At 38.2% G+C, this 20542-nt stretch overlaps 5 protein-coding genes across 6 annotated transcripts; 3 read left to right on the top strand and 2 right to left on the bottom strand.

Moving 5' to 3' along the window:
- The first annotated feature begins 9 nt into the window (after window positions 1–9).
- Window positions 10–2332, top strand: LOC145463244 (carbohydrate deacetylase-like). 2 transcript variants are annotated; one of them, XM_081446980.1, is made up of 3 exons: window positions 10–425; window positions 1252–1529; window positions 1992–2332. In XM_081446980.1, exons 1-3 carry the CDS (start codon window positions 87–89, stop codon window positions 2308–2310), a joined length of 936 nt encoding a protein of 311 aa, XP_081303106.1. In that variant the 5' UTR covers window positions 10–86; the 3' UTR covers window positions 2311–2332. The 2 variants fall into 2 exon arrangements, with proteins under 2 accessions (XP_081303106.1, XP_081303107.1); XM_081446981.1 differs by having other exon boundaries at window positions 11–425; window positions 1354–1529.
- Window positions 2333–3022: 690 nt separating this feature from the next.
- On the bottom strand, window positions 3023–5988 carry LOC145463241 (isocitrate lyase-like). The gene is made up of 3 exons (XM_081446977.1): window positions 5573–5988; window positions 4481–4773; window positions 3023–4076 (listed from the first exon to the last, which is right to left on the bottom strand). The coding sequence occupies exons 1-3, from the start codon at window positions 5751–5753 to the stop codon at window positions 3270–3272; spliced, it is 1281 nt and encodes a 426-aa protein (XP_081303103.1). The 5' UTR covers window positions 5754–5988; the 3' UTR covers window positions 3023–3269.
- Window positions 5989–6243: 255 nt separating this feature from the next.
- LOC145463240 (malate synthase-like) lies at window positions 6244–13432 on the top strand. Its single transcript, XM_081446976.1, has 8 exons — window positions 6244–6617; window positions 7655–7688; window positions 9986–10399; window positions 10810–11079; window positions 11356–11534; window positions 11734–11979; window positions 12197–12358; window positions 12801–13432. Exons 2-8 carry the CDS (start codon window positions 7673–7675, stop codon window positions 13098–13100), a joined length of 1587 nt encoding a protein of 528 aa, XP_081303102.1. The 5' UTR covers window positions 6244–6617; window positions 7655–7672; the 3' UTR covers window positions 13101–13432.
- A 94-nt stretch (window positions 13433–13526) lies between these two features.
- LOC145463245 (protein GUCD1-like) lies at window positions 13527–17647 on the bottom strand. The gene is made up of 3 exons (XM_081446982.1): window positions 17422–17647; window positions 16573–16907; window positions 13527–15552 (listed from the first exon to the last, which is right to left on the bottom strand). Exons 1-3 carry the CDS (start codon window positions 17479–17481, stop codon window positions 15174–15176), a joined length of 774 nt encoding a protein of 257 aa, XP_081303108.1. The 5' UTR covers window positions 17482–17647; the 3' UTR covers window positions 13527–15173.
- Window positions 17648–17720: 73 nt separating this feature from the next.
- LOC145463248 (small nuclear ribonucleoprotein Sm D3-like) lies at window positions 17721–20224 on the top strand. The gene is made up of 2 exons (XM_081446984.1): window positions 17721–18171; window positions 19500–20224. The coding sequence occupies exons 1-2, from the start codon at window positions 17850–17852 to the stop codon at window positions 19568–19570; spliced, it is 393 nt and encodes a 130-aa protein (XP_081303110.1). The 5' UTR covers window positions 17721–17849; the 3' UTR covers window positions 19571–20224.
- Window positions 20225–20542: the final 318 nt, after the last annotated feature.

Below are 20542 nucleotides of genomic sequence, written 5' to 3'. Positions count from 1 at the left end.
CGGTCAGGAATCTGGTACTAGTTCGCTTACCGCTGACCAGTTCACGTTCTTTATTTACCAGTTTGTTTACCAAAAATGAGGAAAAAATGACAGACGACGTGGCGGAATCTCCGCAAAACAGAACGCGCTTTCTCGTCGTAAATGCCGATGATTTTGGATACTGTGATCAAAGAAACCGTGGTATAGTACAGTCGTTTCAAAACGGAGTAGTTTCTAGCGCTAGTCTTCTTCCAAACGCTCATAGGGCTTTAGAAGCGGTACAGTTGTCTGAGGAATATGGAATACCCCTCGGTCTTCACCTTAATCTGACCGAGGGAAGACCAATAGAGACACTTAACAACACCCTTACGTCAGAGAAAGGTTTACTGAGGGGAAAGTTTAAATTTAGAGAAGCGCTGAAAAATGGAGAGATAGATCTGGATGAGGTATGTAAGCTTATAAAAACAATTCACCTAAATATTTAATATCCTTAATAGTTATTATTTATTGGATGATTTAAGCTGCAGGTATTAAACTTAATCAAGTCTCATGGAAATGAGACAATGAGTCCAGACTTCACTGTTTAAGCCTGTTTTAATATATATTTAAGGTCCCAAGGTTAACATAGTCTGTTGCTAACAAGAGAGAGGATGCCTGACATATTCACCCCTCATATGTCTGGCTTTTTCACATACCCACTGGGACACTGTTGCCTGAGTTTTCAAGATGTTCAGTGGGTCTGAGTTTTTAAAATACCCAAGTGTTTCAGTGTAATTGGCACAGTCACCGAGTCTGAGTTACGTGTAAGAGTTTTCCAAACACTCAACATGTCTGAGTCTAAAAGACACTCAGTGGGCTGAAACTGTGAGATATCCAGAGGGTCTGAGGTTGAAAGACAGTCACAACACAAGAATGAGGTTTTGAGAAGTAAAATGATTGCATGAACCTAAGTTAAAGGCAAGGGTTGAATAATAAGGACTATCACATTTTCCCAAACTTAGTGCCAGAGCATCACAGTCATGTAAACATCATACAGCTACATGTATTTCCTATTTCTTGTACAAAGTGAAGGCAAGAAATGTTGATGATTTTCTGTATTCTCATCACCTGTCTTCTTGAAGATGTATTGATATTATAACAAGAAATTACATCTCAAAAAGCTTCATCTAACAAAGCAAATATCTTCTGTTTGTATGCTCCTATCATGTGACAGGAGCTTATGTTTTTTTCACAAGCCTAAGATTTTATTGTCTCCTGTTCTTGACAAAGTAGATTAAAGATGAAGTACAGGCTCAGCTGCAGTGGTTTGTTAGCACTGTAGGATCATTACCCACACATATCAATGGACATCAGCATGTTCATGTCATACCACAGGTGTGTGAAATTCTTGCCACAGTCATGAAAGAGAATGGAGTTCATTGGACAAGAATACCAGTGGAACGCAACCTAGATGAATGCATATGGATTGAAGAATCAAGGAAACATTTCTACAAATCTGTCATAACTGAGGCAGAGGATGCCAAAGTGGTTTTCTTGAGTCATGGAATAAGGTGAGCTTTTCAACACGCTTTCATTTTTGTCCATAATCCCCCAGGGTTAATGGGCCACCTATTCAACACTAGGAAAACTATAAATTGTGACAATCCTGTGAACACTTTTTTAAACCACAAAACAACTTAGAAGCTTATAGACTGATTCAAATGTTCCTGCATAAAAAGCTGGAAAAGTAGATATATCATTAAGAGGAGGCTGTGGATATTTGGATCAAAGGTTCAATACATACAGTATACAGTACAATTTTCTGAACTGCAACTTGTATTTAATGAAACTATGTTGCCCAATGATTTGCTGGAATTTTGTACCTGCCAAGCAAGTATGGAAAACCAAGTCTTTTTAGCAATGAGAAATTCAATCTTTTTACAATATAGAATTAAAAGTAGTTGCAGAACTGGCTAAGATATTTGATTCTAAGTTTTGTTTGTCAATTAAAAATGTTTCCTTTAATTTTGCAGGTTTGCAAATAATTTCATTGGCCTCAGCACCCTTGGAAAAGATATGAGACTCCCAAGACTTGCAAAAGCCATAGAAAATGTATTCATACAACAAAAGTTACATGATATTGTTAAAAAGGACTGTAAAACTGTGTGTGAGCTTATGGTGCACCCTGGGTATAAGAGTATTATGGGTTGCGGAGGGTGTGGTGAAGGACCTGATTTGTTTGCCTGCTCTTCTGACAGGGAGCACGAATTGACAACACTTCAGAGCTCTGACCTCAAAGAGTTCCTAAAATCTAACAATATTTCAGTATGCTCATTTAAGGAATTGCAATAACCCTTCTAAACCCTAAACCCTCCTTCTTCTTAAGTTAGACTAAACTGTATTTAGAAATTGTATTTACAGTGAGTTATTTATGAAAATGTCATTTAATATTTATTTATTTAACAATAAAGAAGAAATAATTTATTTTAAGTTAAGCTTAAGCATCTTTATTTAAGTCTGTGGATCACCAAATCTACAAAAATCATAAGACAACCTGTATGTATAGGACTACATTTTCAGGTATCCAGTATGTATTTAATAAATACTTAATAAATATTTACTATTTTAACTCTAACTCATCCTCAGTCTGGTCTCAAATCTCTATTGCCTCATCATATATTTTTAGGATGAATAAGTGGCTAAAATCAAAACTTTATTCCAAAATAATGCCAGCTCCTCTGCAATAACATTTAAGTACAGTCAAGAAGATCAGCAGTGTGGTGTTGTTGTAGCAAGCTATTGCAACTCCAGTGACGAAAACTGCTGAATTGTGGAATCTGAACCTCAAACGTCTAGTGTGCCACACAAAACTAGCACTAGGTATAAAAATGAAAGACATACTTGAGAGGCTTGAAATGAATGTATTGATAGCTGTATTATGTCAAGATACAATTCCTTATGAAAGCATAAGTTACAAACAACATAATGATATTCCTGTTGAGATAATTATTTTAAATTAATAACATTGTTTTTAGACATTTGTCATTGACAAAGAGGCGAAGAATCAGCTAATATAAACTTTATTCTCCTGATCAAATGAAATTGAAATGCAGTCTATATGGTTTCTCACAAAACATATTCCTGTGTTAACGTGAAATGAAAATAGACTGAAATAAAAACAGTGAAAGAAGAGGCATTACTAGGTAGGAACAAAGCCACTAACAGTAAATTTTGAGTGAAACTAAACTACTTAAAGGTCCCTGCAGACATTTATTTGTTTGTGAAAGTTTGTGATGTTCATAAATGCAGCCTTAAAGTTTAGCCAATGCAAATGCTGGTTTTTGGGTGAACTGCTCCTCTTCCGTGGATCCTTTCAGTGCTGTTGTGGAGCTTGTTCCACCACTGATTGCCATGGAAACCTTGTCAAAATACCCTGTGCCCACCTCTCTCTGGTGTTTATGAGCAGTGAAACCATATTTAGCTTGTGCAAACTCATCTTCTTGGATCTTAGTGTAGGCAGACATGCCATTGTCTCTGTAATCACGGGCAAGCTTAAACATGGCATGATTAAGTGAGTGAAATCCTGCCAATGTAACAAACTGAAATCGATAACCCATTTTGCCAAGTTCTCTTTGAAACACAGCAATCTCTGCATCACTGAGATTGGCCTTCCAGTTGAATGATGGAGAACAGTTGTATGCCAGAATTTTTCCAGGATAACGTGCATGGATGGCATCAGCAAATCTCCTTGCTTCTTCTAGATTTGGCTTGCCAGTTTCACACCAGATAACATCACAGTAAGGTGCATAGGCCAGTCCTCGAGCAATGGCTTGATCTAAACCTGCTTTTGCACGGAAGAAACCCTCTGGCGTTCTCTCTCCAGTCAGGAAAGGCCGGTCATATGGGTCGATATCTGATGTGACTAGGGCAGCAGAGTTAGCATCGGTGCGGCCAACAATGACAATAGGGACATCCAATACATCACCAGCTAATCGAGCAGCATTCAACACCTTAATGAACTGTTGAGTTGGCACAAGCACCTTTCCTCCCATGTGGCCACACTTCTTTTCTGAAGCCAGCTGATCTTCAAAATGGACTGCAGCAGCACCAGCTGCAATCTGTTGACAAAATAAGCCAGCATTAGCCAACAAAATCCATATTTCAGTTTTTTTAAATATACTCCTGGACTGATCTAGTATTGAAGGTCCTAGAGACCTAACAAAGACGAAATGTCGGTCACTCAGGGCTAAGTTGTTAGCATGACCCCCACCCTAATCTACACCCCTGGTTATTTCTCAACCAACATTAATTTGGTCTGTCATTGAATTATTGGTCAAAGACAATTTATTGGTCACTGGTAGTATCAGCAAAAACTTTCAAAAACATGTTCAATGTTATGTCCATGCACATGGAATTTGGGAGAGTAATTTGGCCACTGAAGTAGGCAAAAGAGAGGCTTTGTTGGCAAAGGCAGTGAAATTAATGCACAATGGAGATCAAAGTTTTAAGGCCAGAAAATTACCATAGACTTAGTGAGTTCAAATGCGTTCAGTGGTCCTCCAAATCCAGCTTCACAGTCGGCAACAATAGGCAGAAAGTAGTCAATGTGCTTTTCAGTTCCCTCCATGTGTGCAATCTGGTCTGCCCTAATGAAGGCATTGTTGATACGCTCCACTAGTTTAGGTGCTGAGTTGGCAGGATACAAACTCTGATCTGGATAGGTCTGTGCAGCTAGATTGTTATCCCCAGCAACTTGCCAGCCACTCAGGTAGATAGCTTTTAACCCGGCTTTAGCCATCTGCACTGCCTGACCACCTGAAATCACAAATTTGTTTACTGAAAACTTTTTTGTTAAGAAAAAAAGAGGGGATTAATAACATATTTTGGGTAAAAAAAAACACAAATTGAAACATTTTTTTCTTATAAATTTCTAACTGCAACTAATAATTGAACTATCATTTTCTATTCTCCTTTGTGAAAATGTTAAGGCAGCAACCGAAGAAGAATCTGAAATATTTTACTTTATTTCTACTATTTGTCTACTAATTTAGTTTTTATTTTTCAATGATTTTTTCTTCTTTTACTCTTTAGGGGATCGAAATCAACTTCGTCACATACTTCTCATAAATATCTCAAGATGACCTTTGAACGCTGGGCTGTTTTTCGGATCTATATGCTATTGCGGTTTTTCCTTTACGTACATCCGTAGTTCTTGAAGGGAAATCGAGTGGAAAGTTGTCGAGTCACATCGCGCATAGTCACCGTCGCTTTTTCACGTCAAGGTCCAAAGTTCATTTGCTCGTTGCGATGGATTTCCACGTCATTCGAATTTTTGGGTTGACGTGGCCGTGAAAACTCGAATAGAAAAAAAATTTAAGAGCTTCTGTTGATAAACTAGCGAAAAAAAGTTGTATGGGCATTTAAACTCTCGAAATGGAGCATGTCAAACTCATTCGGGCAAACCCCCAAGCAAATTGCGCGCCACATTGTAACATTCACCATATTTGGGAGAGAGAGAGTGACTTTCACGTGCAGTCAAAACTAAGATCCGCCGTCAAAATTGAAATTGGGGAATCAGTCGGCTGGGAAATCAGACATGACAACGTCTTCTTACCTGTAAGGGCTCCCATTGCGTTTATGTAAGAATTTCCTCCACGAGTCAAGTAATTCCAGAGCTTCATCGTGCCTCGCTTCGCCAAAGTGTACTCGATCTTTAAAGAACCTCGCAGTCTTTCAACAGTTTCTGGGGTATAGTTCCTCTTGATTCCTTCATATCGCTGATGTTTGGAATACATTTTGGAGATGATCGTCAAACGTTAGATCTTGACTCTTGTGGAGTTGAAGATTCTTACTCAGGGAGTTGCTTCTCCGTGAAAATACTAAAAAGAAGTAAAACCTTTAGGTTATACAACTGGTTTGTAAGTTTATGCCCGTGGACTTTGATCGTTCATCTAATCGGCGTTCCCATTGGTGGATAAAACAATCCATTGTTGCCTTGGTGCTTTTCATTGGTGCACGCTTGTAAGTAAACAAAGAAACGCTTATTCCCTTGCCATTTTTTGTCGCAAGAACATGAATGGAATCACGAATATAGGGAACACTAGAAAACCTATTGAATGACTTTTAAGAGCAATTTAAACCTTGCAGAAACTACACTTCTTAAGTTCAAAAATTAAGATCTGCTCGATTGAAGATCCCGAACAGTTCAGCCAAAAGTTTCGGACATTTGTTTACGTCCCAGGAATCTGACGCAATATCTCTACGGGTTGCAAATGATTTGGTTGCTACGGACCTTGGATAACTCATCAATGTCTAGCAACAAGAACCGATAACTTAGATGTAGGATGTAGCAATTTGCAGTATTTTTTACTTTTATAGATACAAAATGAAGACCTTAACGCTCTCAAATACCCATATTATAAATACACGATTTCCTAGCGACCCACCACTACACCCCTCGTCACACCCCCGGTGTGTCCCCGGTACTTGCCCGTTACCCGCCCCTCCGTATCACCCTATGGCAAGTGAACTTTGTACTTTACGTAAAAACGAGGCAACTTCAAGTAGATCTTTTACTTGAGTTGTAAATTTGATCTTACTCATAGGAAAACCTGGGGTTAAACGCAAGTTTTCTCCTTCAAAGAGCTCAGCAGCCACCCGTAAGTACCGAAAAGAAATTGAAATTTACGTTAGGCTCCTTTAGAGTCTGCTTTTTCATCTCTGATTTAGCTGCAACTTTGTTTTCAACGTGTCAAAAGCTGTCACGTGTCATACGTGCTCGATCTTCTTCGATACTCTCCTCTGCATTTTTACAGCCAAAATTCAAACATTTTGTGTAGTAAGACGTACTGCAAGCATCACCTTTTGAAATATTGAACAAATTTAATTTTTTAGTGGCCGGGTGTTCTGAAGTTGCTTCACTCGGGCTACCGTAGCAGACTAATTAACGTGAAGGCAATAACCCTGAACTTTTTCATGAGTTGTCACGAAATCTTTTCCTACAGAAGTTTGTCCACGAAATTCCAATTGCACGTACAATGCATGCGTTTGGGAGGTTTAAAGGCCTTTTGAGGTGGGATGAACCAGAATCCTCCCTTGTTGTCGTCTTTTCTTATCTTTCAGGTTTTCGCGCAGCTTTGCATGATAGTTTTTCATTTTTGCCTTATCATCCTGATCCGTGTGATAAATTTTAAGATATTGATTGCCCAACCCCTTGTCAAAACATCACAACTATCTAAGGTTCCAATATGTTCCTGTAGAATTTGTCCATGCTCACCCCACTGAGGGTTTTCTTAGTCTCAACATCTTCTCCACCCCTCTGAGAATTTCAGTTTACCTTCAGTTGATTCTTTCCATCATATGCCTTTGACCTTTGAGACCCTCTCCTCTTCAGACGTTCCAGTGACCCACTGTATGTATGAATATTTTCTGAATCCATATATTATTAAGTCATAGTCGTGTAACTTGTCACTTCTTCTTGTTGAAGGCAATTTGAGATGTTTTGATTGAAAATTGTATTATTTTAATAACAGATTTGAGAGCTCACCATGTTATTTACATGCTGTGGAAGTCTTACAACTCGCCAGCATTGTCTCGATCACCTTATTCTCTGAAATTGCGTAGTACCTTCCTAATTCAAATCACTTGGTTATTAGTACCCAGACTGTGTTGACAGTTTTCATTATTTCCCTCTTAGTTTTCAAGAACAGAAACTATGAGGTGTCCAAAAGGTGAGCTAATATCACTTACATATCAGGGATCAATATCATGATTTGTACTTATGTTGAAACAGTGTCATTCATGATTAGTAGCTAACATTATTTACATCTATTTATTTCTTGATACACAATATTTGATGGTTTGACAGAGTTTGACAGATCTTCTGAGGAGTTTCTGTTACTGTCATTAATGACATTTCATAACACAATAAAACAATGCCAACTAAGAAGTACTTTAGGTACAAAAGTTGTAGTTATGTTCTGGCAAACTTCAAGTTTTTTATGAATCATGCAACATTATTTTATGTCAAATCATATCCTGTTTTTGTTTGGTCTTTCACTGGCATAAAGTTTACAAAGACAAACAGTCAAAATGTTAAAGTGCCACTGAAACGAAATTTTCGTACTCTCGTTTATTATCCTAATCTATAGTTTCAAACGTGCTTAAAGTAATGGTGAACTTTATTTCTGTCAAATCCTAACGGAAAGTGCTTTTTTTAGCTGTTGAAATCGACTTTTTGGAGCAAAACTGTGTCCGGGCTCTGGAACCGAGTTTAAGGACCTTGTGACGTCACTGGTTGTATTCACGCAAGAAGCGCTATAGATTCTCTCTTGTTTTCACTTGATTTATTCAAGTTTATTCTTCATATTGTCGATACCTAGTAGTTTTCTACCTTGTAATTTCTGTCCAGCCTTGACAGGAAATACACATCATAAACGTTGGAGGGCGCCAGAGAGTGTAGATTCACCAAAATAAATGCGACAGATTAGAACAGCTCAGTATACTTTTCGAACATCTTGAGTACTCGATTGGAGATTTCGAAGACGAGTGTGGCAACTTTTATATCACGTCCTGAAGCCTAAACACGATATTTCGTCGTCTGTTTTCAGCCTGGTTCTGAAATTTGGATTCTCACGCTTATCTAAGGTCTATTAACAAGGTTCGAATATATCCTCGGCAACTTTACAGCATTAAAAGCCGTGAGCGCATCAGCCATCCGCACAATCACGAAGTTATTAACGGTCCACAAGCTTTGAGTCGAGTACTTCTTTGCACACAGAGGGCATCTTTTTATGATACCAGTAAGTGAGAGTTCTTGTGGTAGACAAAATGAATCTTTGAAAATTGTGATCCAAAGCAGGGTTTGCTTTATCGCCGCATATGTATCAAAGCGGGAATTTCGCTTCTCTTTTACACGTATCTCCCAATTGCAATATTTCACGGCCGATGGGTTACTTTGAGTTCTTTAGCACATACTTATGTCTATGATCTTCATTTAATAGTATCCAAGTTCAAAACAATTCGTTAAAACGTCACTAGTTTACACTCCTTTCGAAGGTTCAGCAAACAGAATTTGAACCAATTTGCATATATGACCTTTCGCCGCCGACATTGTCACGCTTTCTCTTGTTTTCTGAAAACATACCTGTAGGATCATGGCAGCTTAGTTTACCTTTATAGTTTAAATTCACTCCCTCATATAAAAGAAGGTTTCTTAAATTTTTGCTGTTGTGATAACTTGTAGGATGTAGCAGATACAACTGGACTAAGCGTCACTGTGGCACAATCTCGTCCGCCATGAAACTCACAAAGCGTCTGGTTTCCTCGAAGCGAAGCGACTCGAAAACTCGAAGCGTTGTTGCTGCGATTCGTGCAGCAGCAGTCCGGATAACATTTTCAAAAGCTGCTCTCTCTTGTTTTGATGTCTTTTTTACTTTATGAGTGTAGATATTGTTTAATTGAGTGCTGGCCATTTCACCAAGAGTCCTGAGCATTTTGCGATCTAAGAACTCCCACTCGTTTGCTTGCTTACATAAAATATCCTGTAAATATCCAATTAAATAGACTGGAAAGCCCCAGGATCGACTCTCGACCTGTTCATGTCTAAGGCTACTGTTATTATCTGCTTTACAGCTCTGAGATGTCCTTAAGATGTTTTTTTGGGGGGTTTCGAACAGTAATCTCTTCTCCCACAATCACTCTAAATTTTCAGCGCGGCATGAGAGTAATACAACCAGTGACGTCACTAGGCTGTTTTGGCCACGCCAAAATGGCCGCCAATTTTGGGCTTAACCAGCCAACTTCGAACGGCTGAAAAAGCAGTTTTCGCCTACCGTATGCGAAAAAAAGTTTGCAGTGTTTCCAAGTAAGGTTGAAACTTTATTACTAAGCAAAAATCTCACATACAAAAATTTCGTTTCAGTGGCACTTTAACAACTTAAAATATTCAAATACCTATTTCAAGTTGTGTTGGTCTAGTTTACTGGGGAGATAATTTAAAGCGTATTTTCGATTCTTTTATCATCAGGAGTTGAAATAACTGGTGAAATAAAGCCAGAGTACGTTCAGATTCTATCCTATGAAGCTCTGGAGTTTTTAGCTGATCTACATCGCAGTTTTAACTACCGGAGGAGAAAGCTGCTCAGAAAACGGCTTGAGATTCAAGAAGAAATCAACAGTGGCCAACCAATCAAATACCCCGAAGCACGTCATGAAAAAGACTGGAAGGTGGCAGCAGTTCCTCATGACCTGCAGATGCGACATGTTGAGATCACTGGGCCTACTGATCGTAAGATGGTCATCAATGCCTTAAACAGTGGTGCCGACATGTACATGGCTGATTTTGAAGATTCACTCACTCCTTCTTGGAAAAATATTGTTGAGGGGCAAATCAACCTTTTGGATGCCAACAGGACGACCATTAGTTTCACTAATGCTGATGGTAGGTACAAGTCAATGGTCCCCATAACACATACTGTTCAAAGCACAAATAGCCTCTGGAAAGATTACTTTCTTCACTTTGTTTGCACTTGATTTTTCTGGTGAATAGTGCCACCCAGTCCCTTTTCTGACACTTGTGTACACCTGGACAATAACCTGTTGTTTATCAAAGGAAATGAATGCATTTTTAAACTTATGTCAGAGCCACCATCAGGCACTAAAAATCTTGAGCACATTTTAATTAACACCTGTATATATCGTTGTACCCAAGAAAAAATGTTTCCTTCAAGTTATTTGAAAACCCTATTGTGTTTGTCTCCTCTATAACAATAACTTACAATTTCATTTTTATTAGTAATGGCAATGACCATTTTAACATTGCTTGTTTTTTATAATGTATTAAATGATAAGGTTCAGAACGTCATTTGAAAGACAAGACAGCATGTCTGTTAGTTCGTGTACGTGGTTGGCATCTGGATGAGAAGCATATCCTGTGTGATGGAGAACCCATGTCTGGAGCGCTGGTAGACTTTGGTCTGTACTTTTTCCATAACGTCCATGTAAGACTTGCCAATGGTTCTGCTCCTTACTATTACCTTCCTAAAATGGAGACTCACCAAGAAACAAGGCTGTGGAATGATGTGTTCAAATCAGCCCAGGATTACATGAAAGTGCCTCAAGGTATGTTTCTTTTAGACTGTCAGGGCAAAGTCAGAAATCTGTCTAGTTAACAAGCTCAGCCCATGACAAGAGAGTAGATTGGGTTGGGAAGATCAAATTTTCTCTGAATTTGCTAGCATTTTTAATGATTTGAAGACACACCCTACCCTTGAGGTGCTGTTAATAACCCTGATAATTTGTTATTTTCAGAGAGGTAGAGCCATTACTTGTTAAGAAACAGCTCTTTGAAGATTGTAATAATAGTAATTCTACAATTTAATTTGTTTGTCTCAACAGGAACCATCCGTGCTACTGTTATGGTAGAAACTCTGCTCGCAGGAGTTAACATGGAAGAAATGCTTTACGAGATAAGAGAGCATTGTTGTGGAATGAATGCAGGAAGATGGGACTACATATTTTCAGCAATTAAAAGATTCTCAAGGAAACCCGATTGTGTCTTACCTGATCGTAAACAGGTATATCTGGAATGGTTAAAATTTAAATTATGCTTAACTATCAATGGAACATTTCATGTCATTTCATATTTTGTGGTAGACCTTAATAATAATGTTGACAGAAACATATCGTTGTGGCCAGATGTAAATTAGTCATTTAAAAAGTCCAATTAAGGTAAGCCAATACTGACCATGGACTCTTGTTTTTTCCTCTTGTTAGATATCAATGATGGTACCATTCATGCGATGCTATACAGAGCGCCTTATCCAAGTATGCCATCAGCATGGTGCTCATGCAATGGGTGGAATGGCTGCTTTCATTCCAAGTCGAAAAGATGAGAATATTAACAAGATGGCTTTTGAAAAGGTTCGTCAGGACAAGGAGCGTGAAGTGGCTGATGGCTTTGATGGAACTTGGGTGGCACATCCTGATCTTGTACCTTTTGCAAAGGAGATCTTTATGAAGGTGGGTTTAATTTGCCTAATTCCACATATGAGCTAGGGTTCTTTTACAGAAGATGTTATCTGGTAATTAAAAATCAGGCTGTTCTGTATAAGATGGCTTGAGACTAAGTGTTAACTGTTGCAGGTGCAAATTATGCACATTATATACACTACTAGTTTCGTTAGAGTAGGTCTGAAGCTTAAGAATTATTTACCAGCTGATGTTCCTGTCGCTGTAGGGTATGCAGGGTGCTAGTCATCAAAAGCATCGTCTACGTGAGGAAGTGAATGTCAAGGTTGAAGAAATCCTTTCAGTTTCAGTCCCACAAGGATCCATTACAGAGGAAGGAGTCAGAGTGAACATCAGTGTCGCACTGCAGTACATGAACAGCTGGCTGTCGGTAATGTCTTGATATTACCATTTCCTGTATTCTTCTTCCCATGGCTGACTGCTTCCAACCTGCATACCACTTACTACACACCCCCTCCTATTTTAGTAGTTTACTATGCAGTAGATTAGTGGTCGTCATTTTCTATTGTAAGGTTGCTTGTCATTCTTCATCAAGACAGCAAACTACTGCAGTAATATTGTAACCTACAGGACCATATTACCTTACCGGCAAATAAATTAATATATCCATTATCATGCTGCTAACAAAAATACTTACGTAAGGTAATTTCCTGCAATCTTCAAGAGTGGCCAATTTTCATCACATGCACCATCACAATTTGACAGCTGCAATGTACTGTCAAGACAAGCTAGAGCAAGCCTTGCACTGTTAAAAGAGTCTCAATATGTTAAGTAGTTGCCAATCTCGATCATCTTTCCCTTTCCTTTAACAGGGTGTTGGGGCAGCAGCTCTAAACAACTTGATGGAAGATGCGGCCACAGCTGAAATTTCACGAGCTCAACTATGGCAGTGGTTGCGTCATGGTGTGCGGCTTGAAGATGGTCGTCCATTCACCTCTGAGCTGTACAAGACAATGCACAAAGCAGAAATAGATAAACTTGGAGGAGCATCAAAAGCTCGCTTAGGGCAGGCTTCCCAGCTTTTGGATAAGTTGGTTCTGTCTGAGGAGTTTATAGAGTTCCTTACAATCCCAGCATATGAGCTGCTGGATAACCCCTCAGCCAAACTGTAACAGATTATTAACTGGAACATTTTTCTCCAGCTCTACTTCTCAGTCATGGGGTTATGTTCAGAATAGTTCAGGAATAATCCAGTGTTACCTTGTCTCTAGGGCATCGGATGCGTTAAAAAGATTATATGAACCAGTGAACAGATGCAACAGACTAGTGACAATCAGATGAATGTTGAATTTAATTTTGACCTTTGTAAAAGAACATCGTGTTAGCAATTATAGTTATGGCTAAGCAGTTAATAATATTGTTCATGTGATGAAGTGGAAGAATAGTACATTGTTCATCTGTCAAGAGTGAAATATTGAAATAAAGCAAAATGTTGAGAAAACAATATGGGGATGTGCTGCTTTTAAACCTTTTTACAGACAAGTGCTGTTCCATTTTTGGGGTTTTCATGGGCAACATTCATTGAAGTTGACCTTACTAAGGTAGATTCATGAATCTATTTGTTATACTGTTTTATTATATGGCTGTGTCTCACAAGGACTGGGGACGAGCGAATTCACGAATTTGATTGGCTGAAATCGATATTGACCGCGGTCTAGATTTTCCCATCTAGACCGGTTTCATTTTGCGTTGAAACAGTAACAAACTAAAATACAAAAATGTTCACCATTTTCTTTTAGTTTCTTCTCAATCATTTATGGAAGTTCCAAAAGCCTGATGACAACAAAAAAGTAAAGAGGACAAGCAAATTTTGGCAGGTTTAAGTTAAGCTCATCGCCATTCGCAAGCAAAATGTCAACAAACCAGTTACATTAAACGGATTAAAGTTTTCTTCTTTGCCATATAATAAACATCTTATTAACCAAGCTAAGTCGGTCTGTATGGGAGAATCTTGACCTCAGTCTGTACTCACGACCTCGATCAAGATTCTCCCATACAGACCCGCTTGGTTAATAAGAGCTAAGTAAAGACTGGTTGTTCAGCGTCTTACATGTAATATATCTCCAGTCAACACAGAAAATTATTATATTTCAGCGCTTGGGATGGACAGGTTTGATCCATCCCTCACTACAAAGTAACAGTCGGTTTTCTAATTTATTCTCTGCTCAAGGGAATTCAAATATTTGCACATCTCACACTTCTTGGCACAGAGGACATGTTCTTTAAACATCCTTCCCTTTATAACATTGAAAACTGTTAATCAAAAGTCGAATACTACAGTACAAGACAACCTCACCATAGATATTTTACTGAATGATTGCAACTTGCAAAATTACTTAATTTCTTCACCTTTTGATAACAAGTTTTAACTTGTAAACACTGCTATTCAAATTTGAACCCTCAATATTATTAGTGTTTACATATTAATTACATACTACCAAGTGATTCACAAAAATGAACCATAAATTTAATGATTATTAAATACAAAACTTGCATGGAAATTTTGCCCATATTACTGGGGTTCAAATGTTGTTATTCTCACTATTTGCATGCCCCTGCTATTACACATCTTATCTTAGTAAGTTGATAAAGGCATGACTGTGTTTTAAAGAACTGAACTCTAACCAAAGGAACTCTTAGATGGAGGGATGAAGAGGTGATGCTGTAATTCTACACTCCAAATCAAAGCTGACTGCAATAACATTTCAAAGCAGAAAGAACATCCCTCATTCTATTGAAAAAAACTGGTTGGAGTTTCAAAATGCCTTGTGAATAATTAACAATTAGACCCGTAGCCCGCAAGGGCTATGGGTCAATAGCCCATGAGGTGAAGCCGAATGGGCTATAGACCCGTGGCCCTTGAGGGCGAAGGGTCTAATTGTTTCAGTACCACCCAACTAGTCGGACAGAAAAGGCAATAATAAAGTTAGCAAATGCAAGTTGAAAAAATATTTATTTGGGAATAAAACGAAAGAAAGCATCATGCTTGATTACGCCAATATCGCCACTCGAGGACTATTACTAATAGTCCTTTAGTAGCGCAGCCAATTAAAATGCAGGATTTGCATTAGTCCACTAGTGGTGATACTAATCAGAATTATTGCCTCCAAATTTCCAAAGCATGAATTTTTTTTGTATAAATTAAGAAAAATAAATCTGATTTATTTGAAACTTCTTGACAGAACTCATATTTTGTCATCGCCATTGATAAATGTCTCCTTCATAAGTTCAGGTTCCTCTAATTTAACAAATACAATGTCTTCATCAGTTCCATAACTGTGTCTAGCTGTTTCAAACATGTCAAACTTTGCACAGCAAAGATCTTCATTGAATGATGGATTCTTGTAATAAACACATCGTTTTTCAGCATCAAATCCACACAGTACTATATAATGGCCACAGTAGTCACTCTGACTTGACGGACATATACAGTTGGTGAGCATTCTTAGTTTATTTGGAGAAAAGACTTCACACCAGTTGCAGATCAGAGCATTTGAGTTGACCAGTACTATGGCAACATAGCCCTTTAATAATCTTGAAATGATTTCCTCTAATGAGACACTCCTGAAAGAAATAAAAGCTATAGATAAGCTGACATGACCTTTTATGAATGGGCCATTAGATTACTGGTGGGAGACAAATTCCAAAAAGATCCAAGCATGTGCTCAAGATTCTAAACATAATATAGAGATAACAATGGTTGTGAAGGAAACTCCCTGCCTAATGAATTTTGTTGTATATAAGTTAAGTATTTTAGTTAGACAAAGTTAAATAAACCGTTTATCGAGCTGGCATGAAAAGTAATTTCCTGCAGGGGTAGAAACCATCTAATGGTCCCCCTTGTCTCTCATACAGCATGAATTCCCACTACTTTTTTCGGCTCAATACCCTACAAATTGAACAAAAGTTCCCGCTGTGGACCTTTTGAGGCTCAACACCCTAAGTGTTGCCAACGCTTTTTAACCCCTAAAAGATACGACGAGCATTCACCATCCTTTTTTATAAAGGAGTCTCCCCCGGGGGGTCAATGACATAGTACAAAATCCGGATTTTGTAATCAGGCTGTTCCTTTCCTTTTAGACGTAAGATCCAATAATCAAAATAAAAACTCCACCTTAATCCAACGCGATTGCGACCACACACGCCTTGGATGTTATGAAAACTTCAGTATCTGTTGCTGTTATTTTCATTCTTATTTCTAAAGATAAACTATCCACTTCATTTATGTGTGCTTTGTTTACATTCAATAAACATAAGCCACAACACATTTTTCGGCCTGAATTCTGACACGTATTTTTGTTTTCCCTCCGTTTGAAACATTTTAAACAAGTAAATGCCCGCTTATAGAAAAAAAAAACAATATTCTCGACTGAAATTTTGGAACCTCTTCGGAGGTTCGCTCGTTAATTAAACGAAATGTACACGTCTGGCGCGACACGTCAAAAGACGTCAGACCGGTCAAGAAAAAATTACACATCGCAAACAGCTTTGTCACGAAAATAATTCAAGACTGACCTCTTCTTGCTTACAAATTCTGACTCAGCAAAAATGTAGTTATTCATTCATTGCCGGAAGAGAACTTACCGTTTTTCGACCTTCAGTCCCAAAGTCGGAGCGAGAGTAAACAAGCGATTCACTCTGGTTTCATCGAAATTGAACGTCCCTTCGTAAAATGAGTTCTGTCCATAGCTCGGGTCTACACCCAGAGTTTTTGTACAAAAAATGTAGTCCGCTTTATAATCAGTGAATATGCTGGCAATGTCGATGGTCCAGACACTGGTTCCAAAATTCTTCCCAGCGCAGATCTCTTCGTATTCCGCGTTGTCGAACTTGTTTCCTAGGAGTTTCTGGAGCACCATCAGGGAACATGCCAATCCGCAGTCCCATTCAGTTTTCTGTCTCACATGAGGCAATTCGATCTGAAGACGAAACATTTGAAGAAAATATATGTTTCTAGCATGTATCCCGTTGACTTGCCCCTTTGTATAGTACACTGGCTTGCGTATATGGAAGGTGTAGTAGACGAAGTTCTAAAGAAACACAATTTATCCGGAAGAGCGGGAAGCGAGCGAGTTCGTCCGGTTTGAACTTGTCGTTTACAAACAAAAATGACCTAACCCCTACCCCCAGCGTACAGGAGCCGTCACGCAATATTCGGAGTATCTTCAAATGGAGTAAAAAAATCGAAAACATTTTTTATACAAGTAAAAGGAAGAAAAGTAAAGGAGCGATAATAAATGGAATAAGTGGAACACAAGAGTATATCGGGGTTAACTTAGGACTGGAATAAAATTTAATATATAAGCTTATACATTTAAAATACAAAAATATCCTCTCTATGTTAATTACTTATTTCCCAATGTTCACCAACTTCAATAGATTTCCAGAATTGATAAATAAACTTACAAGTAGTTTCAGGTACAATTTTTATACCTTGAGCTTTTTGCCCTTCATCTTTCGTTTTCTGGCTAATGTGATCTTGCACCCTGGCATTTTTTGTTCCAGTCCTTCCCTGCTTCACTTTTCTGTCTTTAAATGTTAACATCATTCTTCAAATGAGACGTATTCGCGTATTTTATCACTATTTAAGAAGTGTGAGCGTACCATTTCACTCATTTCGAGTGTTATGAAACTTTCCTCGTCAGAAGAGAAGGACAAGGCTCGGCCACTGAGCCCTAGAAAATTACTCTTCTTCCCAATCTTCCTCGGACAGTAACGTTTGGAAACGTCTCTTTTAGGAAACGAGGTTGTGGATGTTTGTGAGAAAGCCTTCTGAAATCCAATCCATCTACACTTTTCGAGACCTTTAACTTGACAGCAAGATTGTTTGAAGGAATTGCGGATATTCATATTAGTCAAAAATGTCGATAGGTGTGCCTATAAAGATTCTGCACGAAGCAGAAGGACATATTGTCACGCTGGAAACTATGACTGGCGAAGTATACAGAGGAAAGCTCGTTGAAGCCGAGGATAACATGAATTGCCAAATGTCAAACATCACGGTGACCGCGAGGGATGGCAGAGTTTCACAACTGGAACAAGTTTTTATTCGTGGAAGCAAAATTCGCTTTCTGATTCTTCCAGACATGTTGAAAAATGCTCCGATGTTCAAGAAAATGACACAAAAGGGGTCTGGTAGTGGAGCGGCGGGAAGAGGCAAATCTGCTATTTTAAGAGCACAAGGTACAGTAGAACTTACTCATAGCAGTTCAGTGTTAGCCCTCTGTGTTGTCCTTTACAACAAGGGGCTATGACTGAAATATGAACTCGGGCCAGACATTGTAAATGCAAGTTGATTAAGTTGAACTCACTGTCAACGTCTTGGAGATGTGTTTTCAAATGAAATCAAAATGCGAGCTTTGTTTAATCAAAAAGGTAGCTCAACAGATGAATGGGTTAAGTCAGTGACTTATGTTAATGCAAGCAACTTTAAGTCCATCTATGTTTTGCAGAAGCCTAAATGAGGGTAGGTTTGAACAGGATTCAAACCCATGACCTCTGCAATGCCACTGCAGTTCTCTACCAAGTGCGTTACCAATTCAACTGAGAGCTGTTCCCTTTGTAGTATTCTTGTAGAAGATAACAAAACATGGAGTGAAGTAAATATGCATACTAGTTATGCCTTAGAGTGTTATACATATCTCTTATTAACCAAGTTTGAGGCCCGCACTGGGAGAACATTGGCCTGCCCTAAGCTCTTAACAGTATCAGCTGAGCACTGCAAGGTCGGTACAAAAAAGACTGAGGGTCAATATTCTCCCAGTACAGTCCTGAGCAAGCTTGGCTAATAAGAGATTTATTACACGACTGAAAAAGTTAGAAAAAAATGCCATGATCAAAGACTGGAAGAAAGTGCACAATTCTGATTGGGAGCTGACTAGCTGTATAATCACATCTGATCTTAACAAACCAGGAGGGAAAGAGAGTTGGAAGAAAAGGGAAATGAATCTTGAATATTTAAAGCAAGTTCTTTCAGAGACATTAGCCATAATGCCTGGTCCAATTCTTAGAAAATATTGGACCAGCAATGGAGCAATGTGATTGTTTGAATTTAGTTATTGACCCTCTGAGCTAACTTAGTCATGTAATAACATGGAATATCCCATGAGTCTCTTGAATTTTCTCGGTATGTGCACAAACCTTTGGGCAAGTGCGTATACCACAAAAATACAAGTGACAAGTGGAGTATTCCATGGTATATCATGACAGAGCGTTGTATAACTTTTTTATACCATGCCATAGAAAATACAGAGGCCAAATTATTGCAGGAATAAGATCGCAGAGCACGATCAGAAGGTTAGGTGTAATACTGTGTAGTATAAAACAGCTTTCCTGTATTCCAATTGGCTGTATTTTCTATGGAATGGTATATAAGTATTGTATACGCATTTGAAATTTAATACAACCTCATAAAAGACCGTTGCTTTTATTCATGTCTTTCTCTGATTTCTATAATGATAGAAATGGTTAGAATAACTTTGATTTTACCATGTGTTCTTGTTTTTCTACAGCTGCTGCCAGAGGGAGAGGAGGTCCACCCCGTGGGGGCAGAGGAGGCAATGTCTTCCAGAGAAGAAGATAGCTTCTACTTGTGATGTTTAGTTAACAGAAATAAACTTGAAGCAATTTCTAGTGTACTACACATGTAAATACGACTTTTGTGAAGCAAGTGGTGTAGAAAGCTGTTCTGAAACAAAAGGCAATGAAACAACTTCAGTAATTCCTCTAAACACCTCTGGCCACTTTTTGTTTTAATTTACAGTGAATATGTGTGTTAATTTGTTCTTCAACAACTCTGTCGTGTATAGGGTATTAGAAATAAAAAGAGATAGCTTAGTTTTTAATTTCTTGTAATAATTCCTTACATTTTGTAGTTTCTCTCATGTTATGTTTGTTCTACACATACTATGTCCATCCTAAGCTCTTAACTTCTTTGTGGTTTTCGTAAAGTAAATAGTCTTTTGTAATAACACTTATGAAACAGCTCACAATGTTTTCATGTCTTTTATGCAGATACTTAAAGTGGTTTTTAGCCCTTAATTTGCAGTACTGGGCAACTTTTAACTTTGTCTTTAAGTATGGTTAACCAAACATGTAAAGGCAGTGACGACATCTTGAATTTTTTTTCTAACTCTTCAGACTTTGAAAGAAGTGCAATGACATTTTGTAACCAGTGAGAGGAGTTAAGTTATTTGAGACTGCTAGGAGAGTAAAACTTTCATTTTAATAATATCAGGATCTGATTCTCAACTTGTGATGTGACTTTCATTTTCACAATTTTTTTTTAGGGCATGTACTGTCTCTGAACTCAGTATCTCATCAAAAGTGATTATCCAATGCCCACACTTTACCTTTAAATTTGTATTAGAGATTTTAAAAGGAGGAATTTGGTAACTTGTTAGAATTTGTTTAAAATGGCATATGCCAGGCATGCTAGTCACTACGGGTGGTGAATGGTCCTTCAAAGCCAGGGGTATCACGAAATTTTTGTTGAATTTCATTTGTACAGCAGTCTTGGTCTCACAAGTTATGTAAAAAGTTACAAATGTTTTTG

Source organism: Orbicella franksi, chromosome 12 (assembly GCF_964199315.1).
Source record: "Orbicella franksi chromosome 12, jaOrbFran1.1, whole genome shotgun sequence".
Taxonomy (NCBI): Eukaryota; Metazoa; Cnidaria; class Anthozoa; order Scleractinia; family Merulinidae; genus Orbicella; species Orbicella franksi.
This window is presented reverse-complemented; position numbering and strand designations above follow the sequence as displayed.